This window comes from Manis javanica, chromosome 10 (assembly GCF_040802235.1).
Source record: "Manis javanica isolate MJ-LG chromosome 10, MJ_LKY, whole genome shotgun sequence".
Classification (NCBI taxonomy): domain Eukaryota; kingdom Metazoa; phylum Chordata; class Mammalia; order Pholidota; family Manidae; genus Manis; species Manis javanica.
Window position 1 is genome coordinate 16,359,119 of NC_133165.1, and position 13,440 is coordinate 16,372,558.

The 13,440-nt window shown below is 32.9% G+C and overlaps 1 protein-coding gene across 7 annotated transcripts in view; it reads left to right on the top strand.

Annotated features, from left to right (window-relative positions):
• Positions 1-13,440, top strand: part of PPP1R12A (protein phosphatase 1 regulatory subunit 12A) — a 136,517-nt gene that overhangs the window by 85,604 nt on the left and 37,473 nt on the right. For 4 of the 7 annotated variants that reach the window (XM_073214817.1, XM_073214814.1, XM_073214815.1 and 1 more), the window contains exons 9-15: positions 3,480-3,604; positions 8,292-8,408; positions 8,775-8,990; positions 10,586-10,680; positions 11,502-11,606; positions 12,476-12,643; positions 13,044-13,220. In XM_073214817.1, coding sequence (XP_073070918.1) covers positions 3,480-3,604; positions 8,292-8,408; positions 8,775-8,990; positions 10,586-10,680; positions 11,502-11,606; positions 12,476-12,643; positions 13,044-13,220 — 1,003 coding nt within the window. The remainder of the gene's footprint in view (positions 1-3,479; positions 3,605-8,291; positions 8,409-8,774; positions 8,991-10,585; positions 10,681-11,501; positions 11,607-12,475; positions 12,644-13,043; positions 13,221-13,440) is intronic. The other 3 variants (XM_073214816.1, XM_017677854.3, XM_073214820.1) reach the window with 2 other exon arrangements.

Here is a 13,440-nt window from a genome sequence, read left to right on the forward strand (position 1 = left end):
AATATTAGAAGCTAAAATTTACCAAATACACATCAAGGAACATACTGATAATTGCTATTAAAAACAAGATCTTGCTAAACAGATAAAAACTAGTTTTGTTGACAGGTGATATGTTTTAGATTCCTTAATTTTCTTGAGGCTTTCTAATCCTACACGTAAATTATTTTTTGGTGATAATACAAGAGTTTTTGAGAAATATAAATGGCTAGATTTTAGTCATTTAAGGATCTAAGTTTTTTATTTATTGTTCTCACATTGCTGGTCAGGTGAGTCAGCATATCTTTAACCTTGGTGAGACAATACGGTGGGTAAAATTGGAAGTGAAAGCAACAGGCAGTTGTTGAATATTATAATCTGTCTAACATACTAATTAAAATATTTCTAATCGTATAAGCAAATTACATGAGCAGTATGCACAGTGTTTAAGACTGCAGTGTTTAAGAATATATGTGATTGTATATATAGTTTATTTAATCTTAGATTTCGCTGTACAATGAGGATAATACCTGCTTTATATGGATACCGTATAATAATTGCTTTACAGTGTTAACTCTTGTATAATCATTGTAGAAAATTAAACTCCACTAATTTAAATGTGATCAATATACCTGCTTAATTTAAGTAATATCACTTCAGTTAAATTTGTGCTATTTCCCTTCTTTATTTTACAAAAAACTGAAATATGAAATGATATTGAAATTTAAATGGACTCAGATACTTTTGCAAGAATTTGAAGTTATTTTTATGTACTTAAACTCTCTGTGAGACATAACTTGACCTCCAATATGTTGTAAAATGTATCATTACAAATCAAACACCTAATTGTTTGATTTGTAAGAAAGCTAGGGCAAGTACCCAGCTCTCCTGTCTCATTACTTATTTAGTAGGATTCAAAAACTGAAGTCTAGGCATCTCCCAGATTTCTGAGACTTTGTCATTTAATTTTTTCTTAGTTAACCCTTCTATACAATTCACTGTTCTTCCGTGTTAGGCACTGGAGGACTATTTAAAACAAACAAAAGACAAGATTTAGGCCAGTTGTACCACTAACAAATGAGCAAGTCTCGATCTCTTTGGTTGAAACTTCCTGGCTTGTAAAATGAGAATGAGACTAGATGATCTGATTAATTCTTTAAACTGTGCTATTCTACAAATATAAACAGAACTAATTACTATCAAATTGCATTGTTTTAGTTCCCTGTTTGTAGTTTAAGCATACCAATCACTTTCTGTTCAGTTTCTCACTGAGCTAACTTTTTTAAATGTTCCTCTGAAGCATTGTACCATGACAATTTTGGTCTTCCTGTTACTTAGTGGTAGGTTGTGCCAGGAAAATTTGACTCTTATCTCAAGAATTAATTCATGTAAATGCCTCCTGGTTCCTTCTCTCTCACTCTTAATATCAACAAGGCTTTATCATACTTTATTTGGCAAGCTTGAGAAAGCAGCCATTTCCCTGTAGAGTTACAGCTTGACTTGACAATTTCTGAACGGTTTCTTTTATCTACTTTTTGTAAGATTATTTCCTTGGGAAACTATATGATGTAAAATAACTATTTTGCTGAATTTTCTTTGATAAATTATTTGTAGTATCAGTTTTTTATTAGTGTTCTTGCTCATGAATCAGAGAAAAATAGAAACTCAACCAAAAGTTTAATTTCCTTCCAAATGATTTATAAATCTTAGGTAGTTGAGGGAATGAGAAGAGAAACATTTTTATTTCTAGGGTTTTTTTTCCCTCTAGGACTTGAAATTTTCATTCTTCTTTGAAGTTAAATGACTCTAAGGGCTTCTGCAATATTGATAACATTTACTTAATTTTGGATAGTGGATGCCTGGATAATGACATACTTGTTTCATTATTATTCTTAAACCAAACATAAATGTTTATATACATGCATATACATTCCTTGGTGTGTATATTTCACTAATATAAAAACTTTTTTAAGCCAAGAAAAAATAGAGAAAATTAAACAGACAAAAATCTTTTGAATTGTATTTTATTACTTATTTCTCCTACTAGACTTTAAGCTCCATGCGGTCAAGGTATTTTGTCTATTCATTGACTAATACATCCCCAGTACTTCAAGTATCGGTGAGATACTTAGTAAATATTTCTTGAATTACTCTTTCCAGTTAAGTGACCTGTTTTCTAGGATGGTCTAATTAGGTTATGCATGACTTGTACTTGATGCTGATTAGGCTTAACTTCTGTTGAATAAGAGTTATTGTATTATTTAACAATGAGAATACAGTTCATTAGACTGAGTTTAGTTCATTCAGTTTACTTGAAAAGCTAAGGTTATAGTGATATTTAAATGTGCCACTTTGGTTTTTGTCCTTTATCTTATAATTTGAGATATTATGCTTTTCCCCCTATTAAGATCTTATGAATGTTCTCTTAGTCACACAAAGAACTGAGTGAATCATTGCAAATTCAGAATTGTTGTGGGAAGTTTATGCTTACCCTAAATATAAGGGTATTTTAATATTATCTACTTATAAAGTATAATGGCATAAATAATGTTAACTTAAGGTGAAAGATTTCTTTGGAAAAGTGACCTGAAGGAAGGAGAGAGGTTGTATAATAAAAATGAGTTCTCATGAGACTTTAAGGCACTATAATTCTCCCAAAAAACATAGAAGGATATGAGCTGTACATCCATTTTTAAACCAAAGAAATACTTTAAAACTAGATGAATGATCTTTGATTATTTGGAAAGTAAACTTGTCTAGCTCATTTACAAATTACAGCTGATGTAAAGATTTGAATTAATATGAGACCGTTTTGCTAAAAGCCAGTCTAATTTTTATGTTCAAACATGATCTTTGAATCTTTTTAACATCAGATTGATTATTTTAATATTAAAAAAAATCTTTTTCTGAGTGATTAATTACTAGTTGGAAATTGTCTTGATGTACATTGCAAAAAGAGATTTAACCTAATTCAGATGAAATTGTAGACTTTTAAGGGGTGAGAAGGCATGTTCTTTGTGACATTTAAGCATATTTGACAGGAATGTAAGCTGATTATTGACAGAAGGCACTTTGATTTCCTGGAAAGGGGAGCCATCAGTTTTAGATAAGCAGTATAAGCTATTTATCCATTAAAAAATTGCATAGCTCTTGTAATTTTTAAATTTACACTGTATTCAGGCATTCAAGTATAAATAATAATTCAAAAATTTTTTTTAATTTCCATAATGTTAAAAGTACAAAAGTCAGATACTATTTGTGCTTTCACTCTTAGAAGCTTTGTTGTATGTCTTCATGTCACTCTTCCTTGCTTTAGTGTACCTGTTGAGACACAAAAACTCTGTGAAAAATTCACTTAAGAGGGATAACAATGGGAAAAGACTTCAAATTAACAAAACCTTCAATGAAAGTAGAATATAAAATACTCTTTTCCCATACATTGAAGCCGGATTCATATAGAATCTTGATGCTTAATGTTCTTTCTTTCCTTATTTTAAAAATAGATAAGACAAAACCCGTGGCCTCTGTAACTAATGCCAGTACTTCTAGTGCACAAGTAGTTCCTATAGCTGTTACAACACCTGCTGTGCCGTCTGGTCAGGCAACACCTACGTCACCTATTAAAAAGGTAAGCCAAAATAGAGTTTGTAAAAAATACATAAATTGTGTTTAAGTGCTGTTTGGACTAAAGCATTAAGACACTTTAACGTTTTTAGTTTATTCCAAAATATTTAAGGTTTTAAAATAAGAATATATTTTTCTTTCTTTAATTTCAGTCAAATTCTGAACCTTTGTATTCTTTTTTATAATACTTTTTGCAATTGATATTGCAGTTGATAGTTAAGAAAAATGGCAGAAAGATAAAAATTTTATATGAAAACTAGTGGTCATGGTAGTTTTTATTTCTCTTTAGCTTTTGAGAAAAATGGGTTTGATGTCCTTTATTAAGTTAAAGGCTCATTTTTTAATTTTACTTGTCTCCATGTTAAGCACAAGAAGCATTACCACAAATCAGTGAGAAAACTAAAATCTAGATTTTCTAACTCAGTACAAAGTGCCAGGGCACACAAGTATGGTATGCCAGTAAGAGCATGATCTCTCATGTCAGGCAAACCAGAGATCAACTGGCCCTATTGTTAGTTGTTATGACTTTGAGCCAGTTACTCTCTTCCTTATCTTTCAAAAAGACAAAAGCATAAAGAAAAAAGAATGTTAACATTGTCAGCCTTGGTTGAGAGAGAGCCGTGCCAGTGACTAAGTGTTCCCAAAATGTTAGGTTCATTTCTTCCTTTTCTTCTTTATTCTGTTCTCATTTGTTGGCCATCCTTCTTGTGTCCTTTGCTCCACAAAACAATGCTTTGTAGCTAGTATATTGCTCTTTAAAAACTTGTCTTTTCCTTGCTACTCTAGAACCTGTACTTCTTTTAACCCAAGATAAAGATTAAGGTTTGGTTTGGTTATCTACCGATCTCTTTTTTAAAGGCTTCTCCCCATCAACCCTTACTTAATCTTTATTGACCATACCCATTTCCCTCTCTACACACACACATACTGATTGCAATCAGTATAACACTATCTCTAAATACTTAAGTATGTACTTCCTAAGAACAAAGGCATTATCTTTCATTCCCACACTAAAATATTATACTTAGCAAATTTGACTTTCATGTAATATATAATAATAATAATGTTATTTATGACCAGTAATATACAGACTATACTTAGAAACTTCCCAGGTGTCTTCCTGCTAATGTCTTTCTAGTTGTTTGTTTTTTCAGTCAAGGGTCCACTCAGGGATTGCACATTGTGTTTAGATGTCATGTCCCTGCCTTTGAATTTATTTGCCGACTATCTGATATTACTTGGTTGGCATGGGTTTGAGGGCTGATTTTAAATCCTCACAGTGTTGCTGTTAGGTTCTCAGCCTTGCTAATCTTTGAATTTATCTCCAAGAAGTCAAAATGTGAATCTATTAAAATCATAAGCCAGAGATTTTTTACTGTTAATAAAAATCCTCCTTTGAAATTGTTCCTAAAGAAAGCAATATTGTGAATTCTTTGTGGTAGAAATGTATGGATTTCAGTGGTACAATTTGAATGTCAGGAAACTGTATGAGTGAGTTACCTTCTATATTCCAGAATTGAGGTGTTCAAATATATTTAAGGTTTTAAAATAATAATATATTTTTCTTTCTTTAATTTGACTGAGATGTCTTAACCTTTGTATTCTTTTTTATAATACTTTTTGCAATTGATATTGCAGTTGATAGTTAAGAAAAATAAATGGCAGAAAGATAAAAATTTTATATGAAAACTAGTGATCCCAAGAAACTGGCTTTCATTCTTCTGCATATTTAAGCAGTGTCTTTCCTATTGTAGTCAAATATTATGATAGATTTCTTATGATCCAATTATTTTTTCTCAGGCATAGCCCCAGATTTATGGCAGTGTACTTCTCAGTTTAAGCCAGCTGCTCTAGCTGAAAGGAAATACATAATAACTCAGCTTAGTTAGTGGGCTAGTAATAACCTCTTTGCTTTTAAAATTCTGAATCAGAATTACTTCAGATTCTGTAATTAATGACAACTTTCTGTTTCTATTATTTGCATATTTAGAAATCCATTTTCTCAATTTCAAACATCATAACTTACTTTGAAGATTATATTGTTTCGGTCTTTGTAAGGTTTTGTAGCCAAATTTTATTCAAAGCAATAAAGTGATGTACAAAAAATGTACAAAGTAAAACAGGGAAAGTAGAGCCAAATTGTTTTCATTTCTGTGTAACACTTTTTATTACTTGATAATAGAGAGTCATAGAAGGAGTTTGAAGAAGGCTATGAGAGAATTATTCTTTATGGAATATTATTCTGGGAGCAATGTACAGGTGTACTTGAAGATGAAAGGCTAAGTGAAGTTTATTAGAAAGCCGTTGAAATTGCTTAGGATGAATAATACAAATTAGAGAAGAGGCACTGGTCTTATAAAGGAGAGGAGATTTCGGAACTTGACATCTAATTTATAGATGTGGAAAATGATAGAGAAGTCTGACATGACTGAAATTTCAAACATGGAGGATTGAAGAGATTATTGGTGCCATTCACAAATAGAGAACTGAGGAAAAGTAGGTTAGGAAATACAGGTGTTTGGTTTTCAACATACTGAGTTTCAGGAACCAATTATAATTCTAAATAGTCCATTTTATAAGTAAATAGAAATTCAGGACTGGGAATTTAGGAGTCAGGCTTATCTGGAGAATAAATTTGAGAATAAACTGAATATAATAAATATTTAGCTTGAGAAAGTAGAGAAGACCATACTTCCAACTTTCAGGAGAAAAAGTAGGAGAGAAAAGGAGAGAAGACCAAGAAAGGAGGTGATCAGAAAGGTAGGAAAGTCAAAATAGTGGTGTCCTGTGATGACAGCCAAAAGAGTTTCAGGGAATAGGTATAGTTGCATATCTCAGAAAGATCCTTTACATACCAGGTAAAATTCAAATTTTAAATTTTTAAATTACAATTTTAAACACATAAACCAGTAAATCCAAATTCATGTTATGTAGAGTGGAGGTATGTCAGTCATTACAATTCAACAAATGTCCATTTTGAAAGTGGTAATACTGCCTCATTTTTCTCAACTCTAAAATAACAGTAATAGTATTTCGTTGGTTGGTTGTCGTGATTAAATGAGATAACCCATTTGAGGCACGTAGCTTAGGACCTGACCCAAGTAAACATATGTTAAATATTAGCCTCTGTTCTAACATGCAATAAATGTAACCTGCTCTCTGACTATTTTAAATGGAGAAAAAACTTTTTTTGTTTCCAGTATTGGAGAGGTTCCAGGGCAGGGATTGGCAAAACCACGGTCTGTGGACCAAAGCTCACCCACTACCAGTTTTTGTACAGCCCACAAGCTAAAATGGATAATTTTTTAATAGTTTAGGGGAAAAAAATCAAAAGAATAATATTTTGTGATGCAGATTCAAATCTCAATGTCCCTAAATGAGGTTGTATTGGAACACAGCCACCTTCATTCACTTATGTGTTATCTATGGCATTTGTGCTAGAACAGCATAGATGAGTAGTTGCAATAGAGACTATGATCTGCAAAGCCTAACATTTAAAATCTGGCCCTGTACAGGAAAAAATTAGCTAACCCCTACTCCAGAGCACTATGACTTTAAACTCAGAAACTAATAAGCAGTCATCATATATTATATTACATAAAATACGAGACAGGTTCCTGAACTTTCTCTGTCAGTGGAGCCCCTCCCTGCCTTTACTAATTTATTTCACAGTGCCTCTTGGCCAAAATAAATATCTATTTGCTGGATTTATTAAGTAGTTAGGTGCAAGTAAGTTAATAATGGCAGTTCGTGTAGCATCCAAGAAATGTCACTGTGCTTCTCTCAAAATTTTAAAACATCACATGGCACCCCTGTGATTTTCTTCAGGCACTTGGGAATGCCTCAGTGCACATTTTGGGAACTGGGGGATGCTGTATATCATGTGTCTATTTTCAGCCCTATTGATAGGAATTAATTCCTGAAAGTATAATCAGAGATATCTTAAAACAGTTTTGTCTGTGAAAGAGCCCTCCAACATCATGGTGCTTTAACAAGCTCTATTTAACTAATTATAGCAAAGTTGAGCAATAAATATAAAAGAAAGAATTGGGGTTTTTTGTTTGTTTTTGTCCATATCCTATGCTTGTAAGCAACTGAATTGTTGGCTATATTCACCTATTCTATATTTAACTGTGGTTGAATATTTAAACTCTCTAAGCTGGTAAAATAGACCAGTTAAAGATAAAATGCTTCATATTTAGGGCTGTTGGAAAGCCTTGAAAATGAAATAAATATTTGTACAAAAATACTTTTTAGTTGAAATGTTTAATCTTAGAAAAAAACAGCAAATTTAAGGCTATGATACTTATAATATTACTGAATTTATTATTAGAAAATAATCAGTAATTACTTTTTTGTTTATTATAATAGATTAAAAATTTTTTTAACCCAAGTATAAAATGAGTAATAACAAAATTCCATGTGTAGTGATTTTTTCACTCCCTTACTGTATTTGTCTATTCCATGAGCCTTTAACTGCTTTAGAGGTTTCTCTGTTAGATTCCTTCAGATTCTCATGTTAAAGCTAGAACTTGTTGCTGATGACATAAAGATTGAATCGTTACCCAGTAATTGGGTTTAGTTTATTTTAAAATTCTTTTTAAAAGAAGTATGTTTACTCATAACTTCCTTTTCTGTTTTCATGCTTCCAGTCTTTATCTCTTTACCTGTCTTATTTTAATTGGCTTTAGTATGATTTCATTGCTCCTATCATGCCTGTGGTGGAATCAATAGATCCCTCATCATGGAGGCAGGGCTTGCGCAAAACTGGCATTGTTCTTGTACCCAATGAGGGTGAAAAATCTATGGTGAGGCATTTCTATGTGTAAGGATTTATATTAGGTTACAACATAACAAGTTTAATATGAATATTCATTCTAAAGCTGCATGGTTCTAAGTCCTTATGGTGTGCTCATTTCTGTTCTGTTTGCATCATAATTTTTCTGTGTGACAAAGTGTGGAGTGTGGTTTCTCAATTCTAACTTCTGGAAAGTTGGTTCATTCCTTTTTCAGTTTTAGATCTTTACATTTTTGACTAAGACATTAACCTACTTAGTAAAAGTGTTTCTCCTGAAACTACTATAATTTTAGATGTCTTATCTGTAAATTTATCATTTCCAGCTTAAGGATAGATCAGCCTTGATAATTCTTTTTTCTTTTCCTTAAAAAAAAAGTTTCCAACCTCAGCTACAAAAATTTCTCCCAAAGAAGAAGAGAGAAAAGATGAGTCTCCTGCATCTTGGAGGTTAGGACTTAGAAAGACTGGCAGTTACGGTGCACTTGCTGAAATCACAGCGTCCAAGGAAGCTCAGAAGGAGAAAGATACTGCAGGGGTTATGCGTTCAGCTTCAAGTCCCAGGCTTTCCTCTTCTTTGGATAACAAGGAAAAGGTAATCTACTTCAGAGTCTGATTTCTGTGAGAGCTAGTAACTTATTTCAGGAATATGAAACCTGCTGGATTTTTTACTGTGTATCATACATTAGATCGTATATCAACTGAATTCACTTAACTTGATGAATTACATAATGCAAATGTACCTACCTTAAACATATCTATATAGGATTATAAATACTGGGAAGATCAGATGTATTCATCCAAAATACGAATTATGAGACTACACTCAGTTAAAGGATTTCTTTATCCTACTTGAGAATTTGCAGTAAAATGTATTAAGGAGCAAGCTTATTTTATTTCTTAAGGAAGTTGCCTGAGGTTTAGGGACACATTTATTCTAGAACATTATACTCATTGGTTGCATTTATCTTATATTTGGGATTTCTTTGCCAATTTTTTCATCTGATACACACAAGCAACTTTAATGAGATTTACAATAACTATATTTTACAAGTTTTAAGTTTCATCAAATAGAATGTACCACAGCTCACTCAATGCTATTTTATTGTTTAGATTATTTATTTTCTACTCCATTTTCAGTGCTTGGACTGCTTTGTCCATATAGTTTTCTTCCTCTATTTAGTAGTGTTGCCTAGTATCAGAAATTAAAAAGTGGAATTTCTCACCAAAAATGGGATTTCTCACCAAGTAGTTCTACTACTTTTCATTTTGTGTAAATTTATTGCCCAATTTCCTGAGCACTCAATAACAATGTAGTGGGAACACAGCAAATGCTATTGTCATTACACTCTTAACCAGATTTGGATAAATACCATTGAAATGTTTGTTTTGAATCAAGGTAGTAAATAGCTTGTGTAACAAATTATTGGTATTTAACAGTGAGCCATATCTGAGACCTTCACTGGAAGAAATAAAGGTATTTTGCCTTATAATGCTATTATTTTAAGTAATTTGTGGACAGTGTGGGTACCTAGAGGCTATTATGCTATGTGAAATAAGACAGAAAAAGACAAACACCATATGATTTCGGTTACATGGAATCTAAGAAACAAAACAAAGGAGCAAAATCACGATAGGCTCACAAATACATAGAGAAAAGACTGGTGTTTACTAGGGGGAGGAGAGGGGAGAGTGAAGACAAAATAGGTACGGAGTATAGAAATTTATAAACTTCCAGTTACAAAACAAATAAGTCACAGAGATAAAAAGGACAACATAGGGAATATTGTCAGTAATGTAAAGATTTTGTGGGTTGATGAATGGTAACCACACTTAATCATGGTGAACATGAGTAAATGAATGGATGGATGGATGGATGGATGGATGGATGAATTAATTTATAGAAAACATCATAAAATGTTGAAATTTTTTTTCTTACATTAAAATATTATCTAATTCTAGATGAACAGAGAAAAAGGATTAATTTGAACAAGCTATCCTTGAGTGCTTGTAGTACTTGGCTATTGGCAGACATCAATTTTAGAGTTTAACTAGAAACTGTGGAAATACTATAAATTGTAGTGGTTGTGTGATTAAACGTTATTGAATACTCCTTATCCTTAATACGTTTAGCAGTTCCTATAATCATCGCATGGATTTATTTTCATTCATTTTTGTTTTCTGGTCTAGGAGAAAGACAGTAAAGGAACTAGGCTTGCATACGTTGCACCTACAATACCAAGACGACTAGCCAGTACATCTGACATCGAAGAGAAAGAAAACAGGTGGATTCATTGTGATTTGCTTTATGTTTTCCCTATTAAGTCTTTATTATCTAGCATGAGAGTTAAAACATGAGCATTGTTGTAACTATGTGGGATGTGGATTGTGGGAGAAGGTAGAGGATATTTTTGATAGAACACCAAGTCCATGCTCCTGTGCAGACACAGGCTTATATGTTTCAGAATAGCAAAAAAATCATTGTGGTTAAAACAACATGAAACATGAATATTGGCAGATGAGGTCACAAACATACATGTTCTCTAAATATTTGGAACATACAGAAAAGGAGAAAGAAAACAGAAAAAGTCCTTACTTAATCCCTGTTAACATTTCAGTTTGTTTCTATTTTTCATCACATAGAGTGTGAGGACTTCTTAGTATAGTTGTAATCATGTTATATTATCCAATTTTGTGTCTTGGCTTTTTTCACCTAACATCTCATAAGTAGTCTTCCATGTTAGTATATATTTTTAGGAAGTACTGTTTTTCATCAATCCATAATGTTCTATGGAGTAGATCTGCTGATGTAATGTTAAAGCAACCATTACCCCCTCCCTCAGACTATGAGCATTTAAATTATCTAATATATTGTGATCATAAATAACATTTCTGTGAACATCTTAATTTCCCCCCATATAGTTAGGATTATACCTTAGAGGGTAGAATCTTAGGACTAGAATTACTTTTACTTCTTAATAAATATTTCAAAGTGTTTTCTCAAGGGATTTTTGTTAGTTTCTACTTCTAATGTTTATTAATATACAGCTTTTTTAACCTTATTTTAAAATTACCTACCAGAATCTGAAGGATATTCTTTTCACAGAGACTCTTCAAGTTTGCGAGCAAGTAGTTCTTACACAAGGAGAAAATGGGAAGATGATCTCAAAAAGAATAGCTCAATTAATGAAGGATCAACTTATCATAAAAGGTAATAATCCCTAAGTAACTTTTATGCATTCTTTTATAAAAATATGAGGCAATTTAATATATAATATATATGTTTTTTTATTAAATATATTTTGTTTAAATAAAACTTTAAAGACAATATATATATTTAAAGATGAGTGAAAATTTGCTTCTAATTTATGCCTCATATTATGCATATATTTAATTAAATTTGATATATTATGAAACATCTTTTAGATTGTGACATATTAAAAAGGAAATCCTTATATAATTGACTAGAGAAGCTGAAAGAGATCAGTGTGTTAACTGATCTGGTCAACATTTGGTGACTGGGAAAGTTTCTGCTTTTAGAACTCAAGAGCTATGGAAAGTCCTTGAATTGGAATGTTGGTAATGTCATATTGGGGGGGGCGGGGGGAGGCTATAAATTATTTCTCTGCTGAATGCAACTAAATATAAGAGTAAAAGATGAACAAATAGGTTACAGGCACAGGCCACTCGTAGGGATATGACCCATTGCTGAAACATTGTTCTTCACAAATGTAAAAGTCTTAGCTTTCCCAAGCAAAATCAAACCAAAGTGTTTTTTTCAAACTCAACCTGATGACCATATGGTCTGGAACAGTTCCAGAAATGCAAATTATCAGATCAGATCATCTTTGAGGCTCATTGAGGGAGAGGGGAGACAGAAAGTGATACAGTAACAAAATAGTGAAATAATCTAGACTGTAGTAACTTGTAGATGCAACTCTTGGTGCTGGAGCTGGTGGTATATTTAGGAACACAGTTTTTCAGGTTCTTTCCTGGTTTTTGAATCCAGGTAATGTGTAGACATGAACTATAGAACACACATACAAACACATCCTATACAGATAAGACTCTTTCCTTCAGTTGCTCCGCTGGTAGAAGACAAGATGACTTGATTAGTGCTAGTGTTCCAAGCACCACGTCGACACCAACAGTTACCTCTGCAGCCGGGCTTCAGAAAAGCCTGCTTTCCAGCACAGGCACTGCTACCAAGACGACTGCGGGTTCTTCCTCAGCAGGCGTACAGAGCAGGTGAGTTACAGGTACACTTTGTGTTCAGGGCTCCTGTGTGCTTATGTATGTGCATGCATTTCTGTTTAGAGGACTGTGGGTCTCTCTGGATTTTTTGTTTTGCCTTGTTAAAATTATTCACAAACAAAAATTAGTTCCAAAAAAGAGGCAATCATGCATGTGCGGGGAAAAAATTAAGTTCCTGAATTATTAACCTGCCTTGAATTAGGCTGCTTAAATAAATGTGACTTTCTCTCTTTGACAGCTCTGGGTGAGCTTTTTGGTTCATAGTTGAAAGATGTCTCACCTTTTGTTTTTAAAAAATCCATCCGTATAGTCACGTTTTCAGCTGCTAGAAAGTGCTTTCATTGTTTAGCTGTTTTCCTTTTCTCTTTTTGTGTTGCTGCTTCTGATGCTATAGTACCTCAAATCGTTTGTGGGCTGAGGATAGTACTGAAAAAGAAAAGGACAGTGTTCCTACGGCAGTAACCATTCCTGTTGCTCCAACTGTTGTAAATGCTGCAACCTCTACCACAACCCTGACTGCAACTACTGCCGGCGTTGTCTCCTCCACATCAGAGGTCAGGGAGAGACGCAGGTGTGTAACGGTCCTGACAGGAGGTATCTTGCCCAATGATGACAGATGTTTATTTTGTTTTTTAATCGTGTGAAATTGGTGACCATCTCTCCAGTAGATTAATAAGTGAAATAACCGTTATCAGCTTGCAACTATGAAATTGATATTATTTCCTATTATTAGCATTTAGGGTTGGTAACCCAGCTTAGACAGAATTGATGTTTTTGTTTAAAGGCAGTAA